The 18,731-nt window shown below is 39.0% G+C and overlaps 1 protein-coding gene across 1 annotated transcript in view; it reads right to left on the bottom strand.

Annotated features, from left to right (window-relative positions):
* Positions 1-3,737: 3,737 nt before the first annotated feature.
* The window catches only part of Auh (AU RNA binding methylglutaconyl-CoA hydratase), a 148,605-nt gene continuing 133,611 nt past the window's right edge, over positions 3,738-18,731 (bottom strand). Inside the window, 4 exon segments of the mRNA XM_042686877.1 lie at positions 3,738-4,333; positions 8,714-8,761; positions 9,862-9,912; positions 13,135-13,322. Of these exon segments, the coding sequence (XP_042542811.1) occupies positions 4,256-4,333; positions 8,714-8,761; positions 9,862-9,912; positions 13,135-13,322 (365 nt within the window). The 3' untranslated portion in view covers positions 3,738-4,255.

The raw sequence follows: 18,731 nt of genomic DNA on the forward strand, positions 1-18,731 counted from the left end.
CAGGAGGACAGGAGAGGAAGCAAAGTAATGCTGTAAAATGTATCAGACAGGTATGATGGGCTTATAATTCAGTAATTTCTTCCATGACAATATCTAGCCTTACTCCATCATATCTACAGGTTATATTCAGTGACAATGCCAATATGGCCCCCCAAACATAATTTTTTTTCTTTTTCTGTGGCACTGGGAGTAGAATCCAGGGCCTCAGGCATGCGAAGCACATACTGTATAAATGAGCTACCTCCCAGCCTGGTTTTCTGCTTCCTGTAATCTGACTTGACATGCAGTTCTGTTAAACCCTTGTCCATCTCCAGAGAACAGCTGACTTACCAAGGAAGGACATCTCCCCACTGGGGCTTCTCTTAATACAAGCTATGTAGACAAGCATCCAGAGGCTAGTTCTAGCCACGTGCATAGTCCATCTTTCTTGGCACCCTTTATCTGCCTCATCAGGCACCCCTCTGGCTGCCGTGGAGAATTTGCTCAGAAAATAAATGCTGCCCAACAACTTGAGGATTGGATCCTCTGCTCTATGGGCTAGTGAAATTTTTAGATTCACTAGAAGAAGGATTATAAACTTTGAAAGGCAGACATTTCAAAGAGTGTGATGCACAGCTGTTCTGGGCAGAGTGCTATTTCCCAAAGCACCCCAAATCACAATCTGCACAACAAAGTATTAGCAACTAAGCAGTAACATTAGCATGCTGTTTTTGTCTTTGGTGACATGTGTATATCATGTATACTGTTATTCTTTAACATTTCATGAGAAAAATAAACTTTACTGCTGTTTTGATAAAGCCCAATAAACACTGACATATTCATCAGTTAAAATGTAACTAGGTTAGTAGGCAAATAATGATCTGATTATTTTTAAATATTGGCCTGCTGGGATCTTTGGACCCTAAAAGGAGCCAATGTAGGGGCATTTACCCCAAGGGAAAGTTAAGGTCAAGTGATGAAGAGTCACCAGCCAGACGGTGACAAGCTCATAGGAAAACATGCATTTTCTGTAAGAGCTGTATCCAAGAATTGGCATTCCACTATTTTGGCTCATGTACAAAGCACTCCCGTAAGTACTACTTAAAAATGACACTTCATTGCTAGGCACAGGTGGCTCATGCCTGTAATCTTAACTTTTCAGTAGGCTGACATGAGATTGAGGTTCAAAGCCAGCCCTGGCAGCCAAAAGCTGAAAGTCAAACTGTGGCTCAAGTGGTAAAGTGCTAATCTTGAGCAAAAAAGTTGAAGGATAGGGCCAAGGTCCTGAGTTTAAGCCCCAGTACCTGTACCAAAAACAAAACAAAAATCCACTTCGTGACAAGCCAATTTTTTGCTAGCTAAAGCAGGTGAGGAAACCTGATTGATGAGAAACCAGATCCATTATTACAGAAAAAGTCAAAAATCGGAAGCAATCAGAAGATTGGACTCAGAGTTTGAGACTTCCCTTGACTCAGAACTCCAGTCACTCAGAGACCTCTCTGTGTTTAGGAGAGAAGTTATAAATTAGCCAGTCTTGAATTCTTGCCAAACTAGTAGGTTTCCTGCTCTGAAGTAAAGCAAAATGTTTTTCTCTTCACTTTGCTTTCATGCCCAGGCCTTCTTAACCTTCTTTCCCCTCATCTAAATGCACAGCATATTTCTAGCTTGTTTCAGAAGCAACAAGTTCAGAGAAAGATCACTCATACTCCCCAGGCTGGAAGAGAAGAGCCCTTGATGTCATTACAGCCACACCAAGGCACATCAGAACTACTCATCAGCAGGACTGTGTAGAGACAGAAAACCAACAGGAAGGGAAGATAGCCACGGAGAATTGGCTACAATTCTTACAATATTACAAATTACAACAGACGCAGTGACTTGTCAGAACTTTCTATTTTTTTAACCAGTACTGGGGCTTGAACTTAGGGGCTGGACACTGTTCCTTACATTTCATGCTTAAGGCTGGCTCTGTACCACTTGAGTTGCACTTCCACTTCTGACTTTTTGGGTGCTTTATTGGAGTTTAAGTGTCATGGACTTTCCTGCCCTTGCTGGCTTTGAATCTCCATCCTCAGAATCTCAACCTCTTGAGGAGATAGGATTATAGATGTGAGCCACAGATGCCCAACTTGTTAGGAAATTATAAAATAATTAATAAGCAGCTGTCAGCTGGCCTCCTCATCCACCTCAGGCACAACAATTCACCTGGCACACTGTTTTGTGTGTTTGTTTTTGGTGCTGATCCTGGGGCTTGGAATTCAGGGTCTGGGTGCTGTCCCTGAGTTTTTATTTCTTTTTTCTTTTTGATAAAGGGATAACATTCTACCACTTGAACCACTGCTCAACCTCCAGCCTTTTGGCTTTTCTGCCTCAGCTAGCTTTGCACTGTGATCGTAAGATCCCAGCCTCCTGAATAGCCAGGATTATAGGTGTGAGCCACAGGCGCCTGGTCACTGGCACACTCATAATAATCCCTTTCGTTAACACAATCATTTCCTGCTCAGTTAAAATGGAAGTGGCATTTTAGCTTGCCATAAATAGGGTAAAATGGTCCTGAAATCTTTAAAGGACTATTTGCAGATTATCGTGTACAAAATGGACAGCTCAGCAAATTTATCAGTAAACAAGTGCACACACCACCAAATGCAATTGCTAGACTGTAAATTTTAATGAGCTCCTTTTATAGGACTCAGATCAGCTATCATCTAAATCAGCAGCACCTCAGATGATGAGAAAGCAACCCTTGGCCTGAGTAACACAGGCCTCCGTAGAGACAGCCAGCCTTCCCACTTTGGTTGGAAGAAGCAGCAACTGACAGTCATTTGCAGGCTGGTTCACTTCTGACTCTTGTTGGAATTTTAAAATTATGGTGAGAGTTCAACTCCCAAATTAAAAGCCAAAGCTTTTGAGAATTAAGAGCAATGAAGTCCTCGGATAAGGACATAGTGCTGAGAGGAAGAGGCAGGATGTTGTTGTAAGAGCATATGAACCAGGCAGAATAGGGCCTTCTTGGCTGATAGAATCCCACAGGCAAGCTCCATCTTTGGCATGACCCAGCCCATGTCTGGGTACCACTTCATCATTCTGCCCAGACAAAATGAACATCAACAAAGCTATTTGCAGGTATTTGGGAGCACTGTCGACCTTCTGTTTTCAGTAAGCTCCCCACAGTTCACAATTCCCATATCTCACAGCCATGTTCCTCCCCCAGGCCCACACCCAACTCCTGGAGACATTTCTTCATGTCTATTAGGAGAAAGGGCTGTGATGTTCACCATTTTTTTTTCCCTTACAAAATCCAATGTAAATTGAAGGGGGCACGAAAGCAAAGGATAATCTCCATTTTTATTTATTTATTTACTTATTCATTTACTTTTGTGGATGAGGGTTCAAAAACTCAGAGACCCTGGTTGGCTTGTCTTGCCAGCCTGGCTATTTGCTGGTTATTTTGGAAATGGTGTCTCATATAGATTTTTGAACCTCCAGATCTCCTGAGTAGCAAGGAGTCTCTCTATATCATGACCCCAAACCAACCTTGGGGTACCATTTTTTCTTATGTCAATCAGCCAGCCCTTTTTACAGTAGAGGGCCAGGGACCACTCTTTGATTAGTCTGATTGGATTAAGATGGTTCTGTAGGCTAAGACTAAGTAAGGAAGCTGCCTGATAAAATCAGCCTGAAAAAATTTCTCTACAAGTCCAACAGGTAATGATGTATTCAATTCAAAAAGGATGGGGTAAAAGAAAAGCTCCCATGGGTTGTTTTCACTTATTTTATTCATATTAGGTAGTTTTCACTCAGAAGATCTATCAATTCATTTTTCTAGTTGAGATGTACATATGTGTACTTGTTCATATGTATCTAATCACCTAGAAACTTTATTTGGTATAACTTCACATTTTTGGTATACAGAAATAATTTTATTTTCTTAATGCAGTACAGTAGACATACAGTCAATATTATTCCTAGAGTGTGCAATATATAAATTATTCACATTAAAAAATTAAGAACGGAAAGCCTCATATGCAGGAAATATTTAAAAACATATACCTAATTGTAATGTTTCTGACAGTACACTACTAGCCTTATAAATATGAATGACTATGACATGATACACTTGGCAGGAAGTACAGGATGGTCTCTCTAGACGCGAGCTTGGGACATGAGCAGCTCCTCACTTTGGTCATGGAGGGTCCGTGGGCTGAGGCATAGGGTGAATTGGAAGGTACTTCCAGAAGAACCTTCATTACAGCGGCACTGTATGAACTTCTGCCTCCTATTCGCCTTTAAAGCGAGGGGGCCTTTTCTCTTTAAAAGCAAGAAGACCTTCAAGTCTGTCTTTTGTAGAAATGGTCTAAGAAAAGCAAAACATTACCAAAAATTAAAAACAGAACATCACAGTTTGGCAAGTATTATCTAAGAAAACTAATCAAGTTCATCCTAAACTTTTGAAATCTACTAGTCAATTGATTAATTTGTGTAATTATGTGACTGAATTATCTTTACTCCAAATAGCTTTTTTCCATTTCAATTCTAATTTTAAAAATTAGGATTGGGCAGCACAGATTTTGCCCTAAACAACATTTGTTCCACTTATTTATTCCTAACCTGTCACTCAAAATCTTTCCCAGAATTTCACTGTTCTGGAATTACACTGTACATAGTGTTTTTAGACTGAAACTTTTTAGTCACATGTATTAAAGGTTCCTTCATGGCATTTTGTAGTTTCATAGATCTTATCTTTTTTATCATATAATATTCCATTGCATATTACAATATTCTACAGACACACCACTGTCTGTATTTTTACCTACTACTTCCAAGACTTAGTAATTATAAATAAAACGGTGTGCAGATTTTTGTATGTAGGTAAGTTTCTCAATTAGTTGAGTAAATAAATAACAAAATCCACCACTGCTAGCTCATGTGGTGAAGATACATTTGGCTTTATAAGAAACTCCCAAACTGTCACCATGTGGCCTCACCATTTAACAACCCCCGCAGGCAGCAATGGTAGCACCATACCTTGTCAGCACCTGATTTCAGCTTTGAATTTTTAGCCATTCTAACAGGTTATATGAACATTATAGTTTAATCTGCAGTTTCTCTGTGTGTGTGTGTGTGTGTGTGTGTGTGTGTGTGTGTGTGTGTGTGCGTGCATGTGCACGCGTGCCAGTCATGGGGCCTGAACTCTGGGCCTGGACACTGTCCCTCAGCTCTTCAGCTCAAGGCAAGTGCTCTACCATTTGAGCCACAGCACCACTTCTGGCTTTTTCTGCTTATGTGGTGGTGAGGAATTGAACCCAGGGCCTCATGCATGCAAGGCAAGTACTCTACCACTGATCCACTTTCCCAGCCTAATCTGCAGTTTCTTAATGATAAATGTTCTAGCATCATTTCATATGACCATTTGCCATTTGTGTACATATTTTGGTGTTTACTTAGATCTTTTGTGCACTTTTAATTTTTTCTTAACATCATAAGCATATGGTTGTAATAATTTATATACAAGATAGGTGTTCTGCAAAAATTTTCTCAGCCTATCTTTTACCCTTTTAGTGATGATTTTTACTGAGCAGTTAATTCTAATGAAGTCAAACATTAAGTTTTTTGTTTTTGATTTATATCTAAAAAACTATTATACTTGATCATGTTGAATTTCATTCTGTAAACAGTACAGGGTCAGTGTCTAGATGCATTTGAGTGTGTGAGTGTGTGTGTGTGTGAGTATGTGTGTGTGTGTGTGTGTGTAAGCATGTGTATGCCTGTGTATGCTGGTTCTGGGGCTAGATCTCAGGGTGTGGCTGCTGTTACTGAGCTTTGTTTACTCAAGGCTAGTGCTCTACCCCTTGAGAAACAGCTTTACTTCTAGCTTTCTGGTGATTAATTGGAGTTAAGAGTATCAAGGGCTTTCTCCTGCCTGGGCTAGTTTTGAACTGTATTTCTCTGATCTCAGCCTCCCAAACAGCTGGATTACAGTCATGAGCCTCCTGTGCCTGGCAAGATGCATTCTTGTGTATGTATATGTTCAGATGTTCTAGCCCTATTTGTCTTCAAGACTATCCTTTCTCCATGGAACTGCTTTTGCTTCTTTCTCAAAATTATCAGCTGACTCTATTGTGTGGGTCTACTTCAGGGCTCCTGATTGTTCTTTTTTTTGTGGGTTATAGGGCTTGAACTCTGGCTTGGGTGCTATCCCTTAGCTCTTCAGCTCAAGGCCAGTGCTCTATCACTTGAGCCACCAGAAAATTGGTTTTCTGGTGGTTTGTTAGAGATAAGAGTCTCACAGACTTTGAGCTGGCTTTGAACTGCAATCCTCAGATCTCAGCCTCCTGAGTAGCTAGGATTACAGGTCTGAGCCAACAGTACCCAGCAGATTTTTTTGTGTGTGTGTTTTGTGGATCGTGGGGCCTGAACTTTGGGCCTGGGCGCTGTTCCTCAGCTCTTCAGCTCAAGGTTAGCATTCCACCACTTGAGCCACAGTGCCACTTCTGGCTTTTTCCACTTATGTAGTGCTGAGTAATTGAACCCAGAACCTCATGCATGCAAGGTAAGCACTCTACCACTGAGCTACCAGCCCCAGATCTTGATTTCTTTTACCAGAGATTTGTAGTTTCTTTTCCTATAGCTCATGTACATATTTTGTTGGACTTACACCTAAGTTTTATTCTATTCTGACTGCTATTATAATGTTAATTTTGAATCCCAATTCTTCATTGCTGGTTGATAGAGACAACTGACTTCTGTACATTAACCTGGATTGTAATCTTGCTGTCATTAAGAGAAGGTTTGTTGTTCCTGCTATTCTTTGAGATTTTCTACTTATACAACCAACCTAGTCTGTGAATATATTTCTTCCTTCTTAACCAGTATAACTGCTAATTCTTTTTCCTACTGCATAATAGGACTCCAAGTATATGATGTTGAAAAGTCACAGGGAGAGGACAACCATATTTTGTTCTGATCATTAAATATAATGTCAGCCAGGTTTTTTGTTGTTGTTGTTGTTGTTTTGATAAGCATGTTCTTATCAAGTTGAAGATGGTCTACTTCATTTAGAGCTTGTTGAGAATTTTTTTTTATCATAAGTAAACACTGGATTTTATTAAAAACTTCTTTTTGCAGCATAGTTTGAATTCATGGTCTCATATTTACTCAGCTTAATTGCTTGGCTGGTGCTTTACCACTTGAGCCATTCCTCCAGCCCATGCTTTTTATTTGCATCTACTGGTAAGACCATACACCTTCTTCTTTATCTTGTTTATATGATGGAGTACACTGACTGATTTTCCAATATTGAATAACCCTTGTATGAATAAATCGCACTTGGTTAGGCATATAATTCTTCTGAAATTACCTCAAGGGATTTTTTTTAGGTCATATTCATGAGAGATTATAGTCTATAGTCTTCCTTTCTTGTAATATCTTTCTCTAGTATTTCTTTTGGGTAGGATAATGATGACCTCATGTAGTAAGTCAGAAGTATTACTTAAGCATCCATTTTTTGGAAGACATTGTAGAAAAGTGGAATTCTTTTTAAATGCTTGGTGAAACTTTTTTTTTTTTTTTTTTTTTGGTTGTGGGGCTTGAACTCTGGGCCTGAGCGCTGTCCCTCAGCTCTTTAGCTCAAGGCGAGCGCTCTACCACTTGAGCTACAGCGCCACTTCCGATCTTCTCGAGGTTTATTGGAGATAAGAGTTTCACGGACTCTCCTGCCCAGGCTGGCTTTGAACCGCGATCCTCAGATCTCAGCCTCCTGAGTAGCTAGGATTATAGGCGTGAGCCACCGGTGCCCGGCTTGGTGAAACTTTTTGAAGTCAGAAATACTTAAAATCTGGAAGTGGCACTCATGGCATGCACTCATTGGTGAGTGATTGATATACAGCCAGACAAAGAGTAACTAACTTATGAGCCCATCATGCAATTCTAAAAACTCTGTGAAAGGGCAGAACGAAATGCTTTTGTTTTAGATTCTCTAAAACAAAGTTACTATTTTTCAGAAAAAAAAAGAAAAAGAAATATATTTTTTTCTATAAAAAGAGCTGGAGCTAGAGCTCAAGTTTAAGTAGGCCCACCTGTCATATACAAGGCTCTTGGTTGGAAGCTCTTTCTCACAAAACAAACCTGCTAACCTGTATTTAATAAATATAGATATAGTGATAATTATAATAAGTATAAATATAATTCCATTAGTGAACTTCCAAGATGAAACCTCAGAACAAGCCAGAGTAGGAAGTGGCGCTGTAGCTGAAGTGGTGGAGCGCCAGCCTTGAGCTGAAGAGCTGAGGGACAGCGCCCAGGCCCAGAGTTCAAGACCCACAACCGACCAAAAAAAAAAAAAAGAGAGAGAGAGAGAGAAAGCCAGAGTGTCAAATAGCATTACCACATGATAGATATGCATTCACACCATACCCCTCTGTCACCTCTCTACACAGGATAAGAAGTGAAGTCTATACTGGCAAAAAAAGACATGAGCCTAGACAAAGTGCTACAGCCAAATGGCACCAAGTTATAACAGCTTCTAAATTATGTAGATGAATCATCTGTGGAAAAGAATCAGTCATAAAAGCTGGCCACAATCAAAAGGAAGAAACAATCTATCTTAACATTTGTTCCCCCAACCTTGGAATGGTGGTGAGGAAGGTGATCTTGCTCAGTAAGGTAGTTCATTTGCATTGCCCAGAATGCATTTGCATTTGCATTGCCACTGAACGTGTGTGACTGTATTACATACCTGAGCATAACAAGCTTCTTCTATGGCTAACCCTGTTACTAGGTCGACCTGGGGATTAAAAAATAAAATGAATTAATTTAAGAAGAAATAACTTTTTGCAATATGGTACATCCAATATAAATTCAAATTAAACAGGTATACTACAAAAGAAAAGAATCTTTTAATATAGAACAACTTATCAGAAGAATGATGAGACCTGGGAGTAGGCTTCCTGGGTTCACTTCCTGCCTGACTAAACTACTTGTTGGCTGTGCAATGTGGGAGAGTTATGTAACCTTCCTGTGCTTCTCAGGCATATCTGAACAAAGAGCTGACAGATAGTAGCAAACACAAACTTGAGGGAGGAGGGTATTATGAGGATTAAATGAAGTAAAACAATTTTAGAGCAACAGGTAATAGCTACAGATAAAACCTGGTACATGGAAGAGTTATCTAAGATGTTTGCTATTAATAGTTACTATTATGAACATACTGAAATAAAACACAATAGAATAATGCTAGATTTATGAAACTGCATTTATTGCAAACAAACTGAAGCTTTTCTTCTGGCATAAAACTGGGGAAGTATTGTGGTTCTTTTTTTTTTTTTCTTTTGTATTGGTGGTTCTTGTGCTTGCAGGGAAGTATTTTTCTTCAAAATTCCTGTAATGAAAAATCCTTTAACTAAAATACAATCGCTCTTAGTAGAAACCCGAAGCTCATCAGGAGCTTGTTCTGTCCCTTGCCAAATCCTTGTCCAGGGTTCTGGTTTACATGGTTATGTTTCTCTCAGAAGACACGCTGCAAAGTTGAAGATGGAAAGAGCTGGATACAGCTTGGAGCTGGGAAGTCCTCCTGGGGATTCTTTTATAATGTGATGTTGAGAATACACAGAGTGCCTCTTGGTCTTGGCATTCTATGAATGAGTAGTCTACAAGTCTATTAACTCAATGGCAAGAATAACAAGCATGTCATAGCTGCAGGGCATCAGTAAAATCCGAATTCTGTGGTTGTGATACTTGCTAAATGGAGCCTAGCATCTTCAATAACAGAAATATTCAAACGATTACATTGCAATATAGAAATCTAAAAAAACTATGTAGATATTCAAACTTCGTTCTTTTGGATTAAATTTCTCTTCATTCCAATAATAAGGTTAAAGAACTTACCTCCATCCCTTGATTAATTGCTAATTTTGCCACTCTCATTGCAACAGGTCCCTAAAATTCAAATTAAATAAGCCAATTTTAGTTACTATTTATACAAATTATGTAGTGCACCTCAGGGTTGGATCTGTAGCAGCACCACAGATCTGATAGCTCCATGACGGAGCTATCAGATGAAAATTTTCTTTATTGAGCTCTGCAAGGTATTAATTACACAATTGTAACAATTGAGTTGAATGGGTAAGTTACTTAGATTCCACAGTATTCTGTTACCCTGCAATTACATCTTCCAAGGTATCAGTAAGTTCAGTTGAAGGTCTAACATTCTGCAGTAACTCTCCCTGGAGGCTAAGCAGGGAAAAGCAAAGAACCTCAGAACCACACTGCTGATCAAGGTGGAGTTTGGTCCTAGTCAATTCAGATGCAGTCTGTACCTCCCTCCCTTATCTCATAGCTACTGATGTGATGGTGTATAGTGGTTAGTATAGCTGCATCCTGGGTCATGGAGGGAAGAACTGGATATGCTCTGTGAGAAGGGCAACATAACCCATGTCCTGCAGGAGACAACCTCTTACTAAGCTATTCTAATGAAGACAATACTCTCTAGATGGAATTTAGTTCATTGATCTCATTTTAAATGTCTAAATCTTGTTCACACATAATAAATGTGAATTCAGTTTCATAGTTTGAACTGAAAAGTTAAATTCAAATAGGTCCTAAAGGGCACAAGAACAGGGCTCTAGTCAGAGAATGGAGAAATAGATGAATTCATGAAAAATGCCTTTCTTTTTCTTCATATACAGGTATTTCCATGATCAAATCTGATCTATTTATATTCTCTAGAAATAATAATCTTATGGAGGGTTTTAGTTATATAAAGGCACAATAATTTAGTAACAAAGTAACCAATGTAACATTAAGATTATTCCACTCAAATATGCTTGGGTAACTTGTGCATGTAGTTTTTACAAGCCAAACATTTTCTGAAGTCCCTGAACATTTCCCATCCATCCAACCCAGAGAAAAGTTAATATTAACCATAAATATTCTCAGAAGGAGCATCCTTCAGATGAGAGGTAATGAAACTTGTCCAGGATAGTAAAGGATGTTGGCTTACTCACAAGGGGTGTGCAGCTCAATGTCACATTGGCAGTGGGAGAAATGGAGGTAGAAGGAGGTAGCTGGTGCTGCCTGGTCTCATGCAGGGTGACGTGGACAGTGATGGCATGAACCACGTGGAGGGTTGGGAAGAAATGCTAACAAGTTGATGAGCCTTCTACATTAAGCTCTGAAGCCCTGAGTGCGCTCACACCAATTACAGCTGGGAGTATCCAGCATCGGAATGATGCCAAGACTTTTCTTAGACACAGCCCTTGATTCCAAATGAGAGATGCTTTCATCACTATACCAATGTTCAGGTACCGTTTTCTTCCTCTGTCATCTGTACTTCAATTTCTCTTTAGGTGAATACTTCCTTCCTTAATATTTTGGTGAAAATACCACAGTTATAATGAAAGTCGTTATAAAGCTGTTAAAAAAATTCCTTGCTCTCTTCCCACCAATTCAATGATACTTCCTTGGAATCTGCTCAGTAGAAGGCTAGATGCCAGCTAACTCATATGGAGAATGACTTAAAAGGGCTCCGTCCTTAGAGAGCCAACAGCTTGTAAGTTATTTAAGAAGGACTAGAGTAGCATCAGCACTTGGCACTGTGGTTTTAGAAAGCAACTCCGCAATGCAGCCGGTCTGGCCATTCTCAGGACAGCTTATCATAACAGAGCAGCAAAGGTTCTCAGGCTGAAGGCCAAGAATATCTTCTGACACTGGAGACAAACTAGAGAAATGTAAGGGCAATGTGCGTCTTTTTTGGAAAGAGACTTCATGATATTCCACCATGGTTATAAATCTTGTTTGAGGTAAGTGACCTAAAGTTAGAGAAAAACTTACCTTGGCTCCAGAAATGGTTAGGGGTACTATAAAAACTTCTAGCTCCATTAGGATAAAAGCATGATCATTCATCACTTACATAGCAAAAGACTCTTCCTGTTAAGTTTAAATCCTTTAATCCATGATTTCAGACCAAAAGGTATTTGAAAAAGGTATCTAAGGGATAGAACAAACAGTTCCTTAAGGCAGGCACAGGTGGCTCATGCCTGTAATACTAGCTACTCAAGAGGCTGAGACCTGAGGATTACCATTCAAAGCCAGACTAGGCAGGAAAGTCTGTGAGACTCTTATTGCCAATTAACCAGAAAACCAGAAGTGGTGTCATGGCTCAAAGTGATAGAGCCTTGAGCATAAAAGCTCACAGACAGCACCCAGGCCCTGAGTTCAAGCTCTATGACCAACAAAAAAAAATCCTTAAAACAGGACCACAGATGCACAGCTATTAATATTACAAATCATCATACTTGACTAAAAAGTACAATGTTCTAGATCTTTTCAGTGTATTTGTGAGGAAGTATATACTGTGCTTGAATGCTAAACTCTCCAGCAAGCAAACACATAACATCACATAACATACAACTGTAGCTTCTCAAGCTGGTCATTTCAAATGCAGGCATCACAATGAAAGTCCACTTGAGTAGAACAGGCTGTTAGGTCTCCTTACTTACTAGGAAATTATATTTCACTGGGCTGTGATGTGAGGGTACTTTACCCTACTCAATGCTGTCTCTCTTCAAGATGACTGAGGTGGGAACACTCAGTAAACCAACTAAAACAGTTTCCTAGGGAGTTGTGCCATATGTGTCAAACACTGTCAGGTGAAATGTTATCTGTATGTGGCTATCATATAACCTTCCTCAGGTTATCTTCTAATCAATTTTAATCCTCAAGGATTTTAAGGGTGATCCAATGTACATTTCTAGTTGGCTTCTTTTTTTTTTGGTGTCTGTACTGGGGCTTGAATTTAGGGCATGGGCACTGTCCCTGAGCTTCTTTGGTTCAAGGCTAGCTTTCTGGAATCTAATGAGCCACAGTTCTACCTTTTGCTTTTTTTTGGTAGTTAACTGATGGTAAGAATCTCACAAACTCTACTTCCCAGACTGGTTTTGATCCAAGATCCTCAGCTCTCAGCCTCCTGAGTAGCTAATCCTACAGGCTAATTTTGCCATTCACTACCCACACCTGGCAGATTCTTAGTTTTATAGCTACCATGTCCTCCTTTAGTTGGAAAGCAGGTAATGGACCCGCACCTCAGGTATTCAAGATGACCACTATTTTCATCACTGCATTAGGAGGTTCTTTAAACAAAGGAATTCTAGTTAGGAGTACCTGAGGTAGAAACTCTCTTGCCAGGTCCAGGGCCTTTTGGTAGGCAGCATCCCCTTCTGGGTTCTGCTCTAGAACATGGCTGATCAAACCCACTGCTTTGGCTTCCTGGCCATCGAGCACACGTGCTGAGAAGATGAGTTCCTTGGCCAAGGACATCCCGATGGCACGTGGTAATCTCTGTGTTCCTCCTGAAACAGGAAGGAGAAAGCAAACCTTGCAGCTTTAATATTCCAGTGCTTCCTTGGTCCATTTATAAAAATATATCAATGTCATAAGTTTATGTATCAACATTATTCACTGGAACACCACTCTAAGAAATAACCTAATTTGTTACTTACTTTACACACTAAATAAAATTGAAAAAAAAAAAAAACATGGAATTTTATGTCACTATTAAGTGACTCTGGCACTGGTACCTTCCTGAATCCAAGCCAAAACTATAACCAGGGCAGTAAGCAAAAGCTGACAGTACTGGACAAGCAATGTTGCTCAGGAAGAGGCTAGAAATACAGAACTCCACCAAGCTTAGCCTGTTTCTTTCAGTTTAAATAAAATTTACCAAATTCTGACAAACGCAACTCCCAAACTTTTAAGAGTCTTTAATGGTGAATGAATTCTAAGCTCACTTTTTTTAATTTCATAAAAATAAAGCAATTATCTTGAAAACTGGTTTTATCCTGCATGCTTTATTTTCTCAGTACAAGTCTGGCTTCTTCTTTGAGGATGCTATGCCACACCGATATTGCTTCCTCTCAGTTGCTGGAAAAATCCACTCGGTGGAGTCAGAACCACACATTTGATTTTCACTTTGCTGTTTAGTAACTTAGGAATTTAGGGAGTCGATTGACTTTTCAACTCCAAGGGAGTAACAGGGGCAGAGCAGCATGATTTAGGTTAAAGTCAGGTCAGAGGAGTCTGTTTTGTCAAGGACTGGATAACTCATCCAGTCCATCTGCCCTGCTCAGTATAGTACCTTCCAGTGAAGATTCACAACATAGAAACCTGGACAAAAGCAGGCAATACAGGTCTATCGTTACTTCTACCAACTGGGATAGGAAATGGCCATCGTATCAGGATTCAGCCACCCCGGTGGCTGCCGGGCACCAGGACACATGTGTCCAAGAGGAGAGGAGTGGGCAAGGCCAAATTTGATGAGAAAAAGGGAACAGACAGCTCTAGTCTGTCTATAAACTCACAGGGTTTCATTTGGCCCAAAATTTAGTTTAGTGGGTTTTTTTTTCCCAATCTGCATTAGATACCAACATTTGAAGCTGGGTTGGTAATCTTAACTGAAAATCAATGTCTACTTAAAGCCAGTTGTGCTTTTTATTGCAATTGTCTAGTCTGCCAGTCTCTTTTACTTCATCACTCCACACTTGAGACTGGGAACTTTTGCTGCCTTTAAAAGGAAAGGGAAATCACTTTTTATTCACATCTCTATGAAGAAGTAGGGAGAAAAGACCAGAACTTTCAAGAAGATATATTTTCCTTCAGGTTTTTAAATTTTAATTTTGATTGTTATTATAAAGGTGATGTACCAAGGTGTTACAATTACATAAGTCAGGTAATGAGTACATTTCTTTTTGGACAATGTCATCCTTCTCTTGCTCTCTCCCAGTTTTTCCCTCCTGTCCCACAAACAAGTTATACAATTCATTTTCAATATTGTGTCTACTGAGTACCACTGCTGTATTTGTTCACCCTGTGTCCCTCCATTTCTGTGACCCCCTTACTCTCCCAAAGACAGATAAATGAACAAACAGAACAAAAAGAAAACAAAAATAATGAAAAACTTTTTTGTTTCCATTTCCTACAGTTCATTTTGATAAACTATCAGAGGCACATAGGCACTGAGCCTTTGTGTTCCTGCCCTAAGAGTATGTTCCTTTGAACTTACTGTGTGAATGCCTAGAGACTTGTATAATTTATCACGTCCCAGTGTATTTTAGTTCTAGCTTCCACATAGGAGAGAAAATATTTACTGTTTTGTCTCTCTGAGCGTGGCTTACCTCACTTAACATGATTTGTTCTAGTCCATACATTTCCCTGCAAATGACATAATGTCAACAATACCATTCTAATGGTTGTGTAAAATTCTATAGTATATAAGTACCACATTTTTTTTGGTTCTACTCTTCCACTGTAGGGTATTTGGGCTGTTTCCATAACTTGGCTATTGTGAATAGTGCAGCAATGAACAAGGAGGTGCAAATGTTTTTTATAGTATCCTAGCCTTCAATGTTCTGGGTAAAGGACCAGGAGTGGTATGGCTGAGATACAGGGAAGATCTATGTTTAGTTTTTGAGGGACCTCCAGACTGCTGTCTAGAGTGGTTGTACTACTTTACATTCCCACCAACAGTGCAACATTCCTGCCAACATTTGTTGTTTGAATTCATGATGTTCGGTCAATCTAACTGGAGTGTGATGGAATCGCAGAGTTGTTCTGATTTGTATTTCCTTTATGGCCAAGGGTGTTGAACACTTCCTCATATGTTTAGTTCCTGAGTTGGAAGAACTGAGATTAAAATGCTATTTCTAAACAAACCACATTTAGAACAACGACTAGAATTTAGAAAGTATGGGTTATAATAATTACATATATTAAAACACCTCAATAGCTACTGCTTCTCAAGCAAGTTATCTCATAGGAAACTGTCATCAGGAAAGTAAGACTTGGATGGCACAGACTCAGGTCTCCTTATGTAATAGGAAACTGTACATTTCAATGTGCTTTAATGCTGGATGGCTCAAACTAACAGCCAAATGGGATTCATCCTACTTGATCATGGCAGACAGTCTTTTAAATGTGCTGTTTTGTTACATTTGCTAGCATTTTATTAAAGATTTTTGCATTTATGTTCATTAAGGAAATTGACCTCTAGCTTTCTGTTGTTGTGAACTTGTCTGATTTTGTTATTGCTGACCTCATAGAATCAATGTGGAACAATTTCCTTCTGAAATTTTGGAGAATTTAAAAATGAGCACATATTAGTTCTTCCTTTAAAATTTTTTTTCCAGTATTTTCAGACAAGGTCTTGCTATGTTTATTTTTTCAGTACTTTCAAACACAGTCTTTCTATGTAGCCTAGTCTGCCTCAAATTCATGATCCTTTTGCCCCTAGAGTGCTAGAATTACAGGCACATGCTACTATAGTCAGCACAGTTTATTTTCAGATGTTGCTTGGCCTGATGATGGTAGAAGGTTTCTGGTCCTGGGCTTTCCTTTGGTGGAGACTTTCCATTACTAGCTTGTTACTCATTCATTATTAGTAGAATTTATGCTTTTTCGCTTTGCTAGTATGGATTATTTATTATTTTTCTATCTTTTTACTTCCAGTCCATGTATGTCCTTAGAAGTTGAGTTTCTTATTGTTGGCTCGTATTATTTTATCCAATTATAATTAGGTATTGTATGATTTGGTCCTGATAAAGCATAGGTACCCAAGAATTTGTCCATTTCTTCTGTGTTACCAAATTCTTTGCCGTATAATTATTCATAATTCTCTCTAGTTATCGTTGGCATTTCTATGTTATTGCCTGCAATGTCTCTGTTTTCATCTCTGACTTTTGTTTTCTCTTTTTTCTTAGTTGAAGGGTTTGAAAATTTTGTTTACATAGTTTTTCAAGCCAATCTTGGGCTTGAATTCAGGGTCTGGAAACCATTCCTTACCTTTTATGCTTAAGGCTAGCTCTCTACTACTTGAGCAATAGCTCCACTTCTGGCTTTTGGTGTGTAATTGGAGGTAAAAGTCTTATGGACTTCCCTGACTGAGCTGGCTTCAAACCAAGATCCTTAGATCTCAGACTCTAGAGTAGCTAGCTAGGATTACAGGTGTGAGCCGCTAGCACTTGGATTTATTTACATTTTTGAAGAACCAGCTTTCATTTTGCTGATCTTTTATATTGTTTTTATGTTTTGCATTTCATTTCTTTCTTTTCTGGTCTTTATTATTTCTTTCCTTATACTAATTTTGAGCTTGGTATGTTCTGATTTTCTAGTTCCTTGACAGTGACAAAGATTATTTATCTGTCAATCTTCTGACTTTTTAGTAGGCATTAATGACCACAAACTTCCCTCTTAGTGTTGCATTTTTCTAGATCCTTTTTTGGGTATGTTGTATTCCCATTTTCACTTGTTGGAGGAAACATTTAACTTTCCTTCTTGATTCTTTCCTTAACCTAGTAGTGAAAATGAAGTGTTTCATTTTCATAAATTTGTGTAGTTTTCAAAGTTTTTCTCATTAGTGATTTCTAGTGATACTGAATCATTATGACAAAAGAGATCCAATATTATTTCAATTTTTTTTTTGTTTAATAAAACTGATTTTATGTTGGGCACTGGTGGCTCACTGTAATCCTAGCTACTCAGGAGGCAGAAATCTGAGGATCGCAGTTCAAAGCCAGCCCAGGCAGGAAAGGCCATGAGACTCATCTCCAACTAACTACCAGAAAATTGAAGTGGTACTATGGCACTCAAGTGGTAGAGTGTTCGCCTTGAGTTAAAGAGCTCAGGGATAGCGGTGAGGCCCAGAGTTCAAGCCCGTTGACCAGCAAAAAAACAAAAACAAAAAGCAAATTTATTTTGTGTCCTAGCATAGAATCTATCTTGCAGGATGTACACTGGAGTAACTGGATGAACTCTTTTGTAGATGTCTGTTAAGTTCATTTGGTCTAGGTGCAATTTTACTCTGCTGCTCCATTGCTTTTTTTTGTCTGAAAAAAATCTGCACTCCTTAATGTAGGATGTTAAAATCTCCTATTATTGTAATCATGTGTATTTCTCCTTTGAGGTCTATTAATATTTGCTATTTATATTGAAATACTGGAGCTCTCCAATATTTGGTACATATATATTTATAACTGCCTGTTCCTCTTGCTGAATCAATCCCCTTATCATTATTACTTAATGTCCTTCCTTGTGCCTTTTTACAGATTTTAAAGTTGATCTCATCTGATATAACTTATGCGACTTATTCTTTCTTTGGTATTGTATTTGTATGGATTTTTTTCTATCCCTTTACTTCCAGTCCAAGTATGTCCTTAAAAGTTGAATTCATTAAGAATGGCCAACAGACACATGAAGAAATGCTCAACCTCTCTAGCCATAAAAGAAATGCAAATCAAGACAACTCTGAGATTCTACCTCACCCTGGCTAGAATGACTATAAAAGAAATCTGGAGGGGATGTGGCCAAAAGCGAACCCTACTGCATTGTTGGTAGAAGTGTAAACTTGTTCAACCACTCTGGAAAGCAGCATGGAGGTTCCTCAAATGACTCCACATAGAGCTCCCTTATGACCCAGCAATCCCACTTTGGGGCATTTACCCACATGATCACAAACAAGACCATATTAAAGCTACCAGCACAACCACGTTTATAGCAGCATTATTTACCATAGCTAAGATATGGAACCAACCCAGATGCCCCTCAGTAGATGAATGGATCGAGAAAATTATGTGTGTGTGTGTGTGTGTGTGTGTGTGTGTGTGTGTGTGTGTGTGTGTGTGTGTATATAATTCCACCATATATATATATATATATATGGTGGAATTCTATGCCTCCGTCAGAAAAAATGACATTGCCTCTTTTGTTAG

The sequence above is a fragment of the Dipodomys spectabilis genome, unplaced genomic scaffold (assembly GCF_019054845.1).
Source record: "Dipodomys spectabilis isolate Male_0828 unplaced genomic scaffold, ASM1905484v1 ptg000098l, whole genome shotgun sequence".
In the NCBI taxonomy this organism is placed as follows: Eukaryota; Metazoa; Chordata; class Mammalia; order Rodentia; family Heteromyidae; genus Dipodomys; species Dipodomys spectabilis.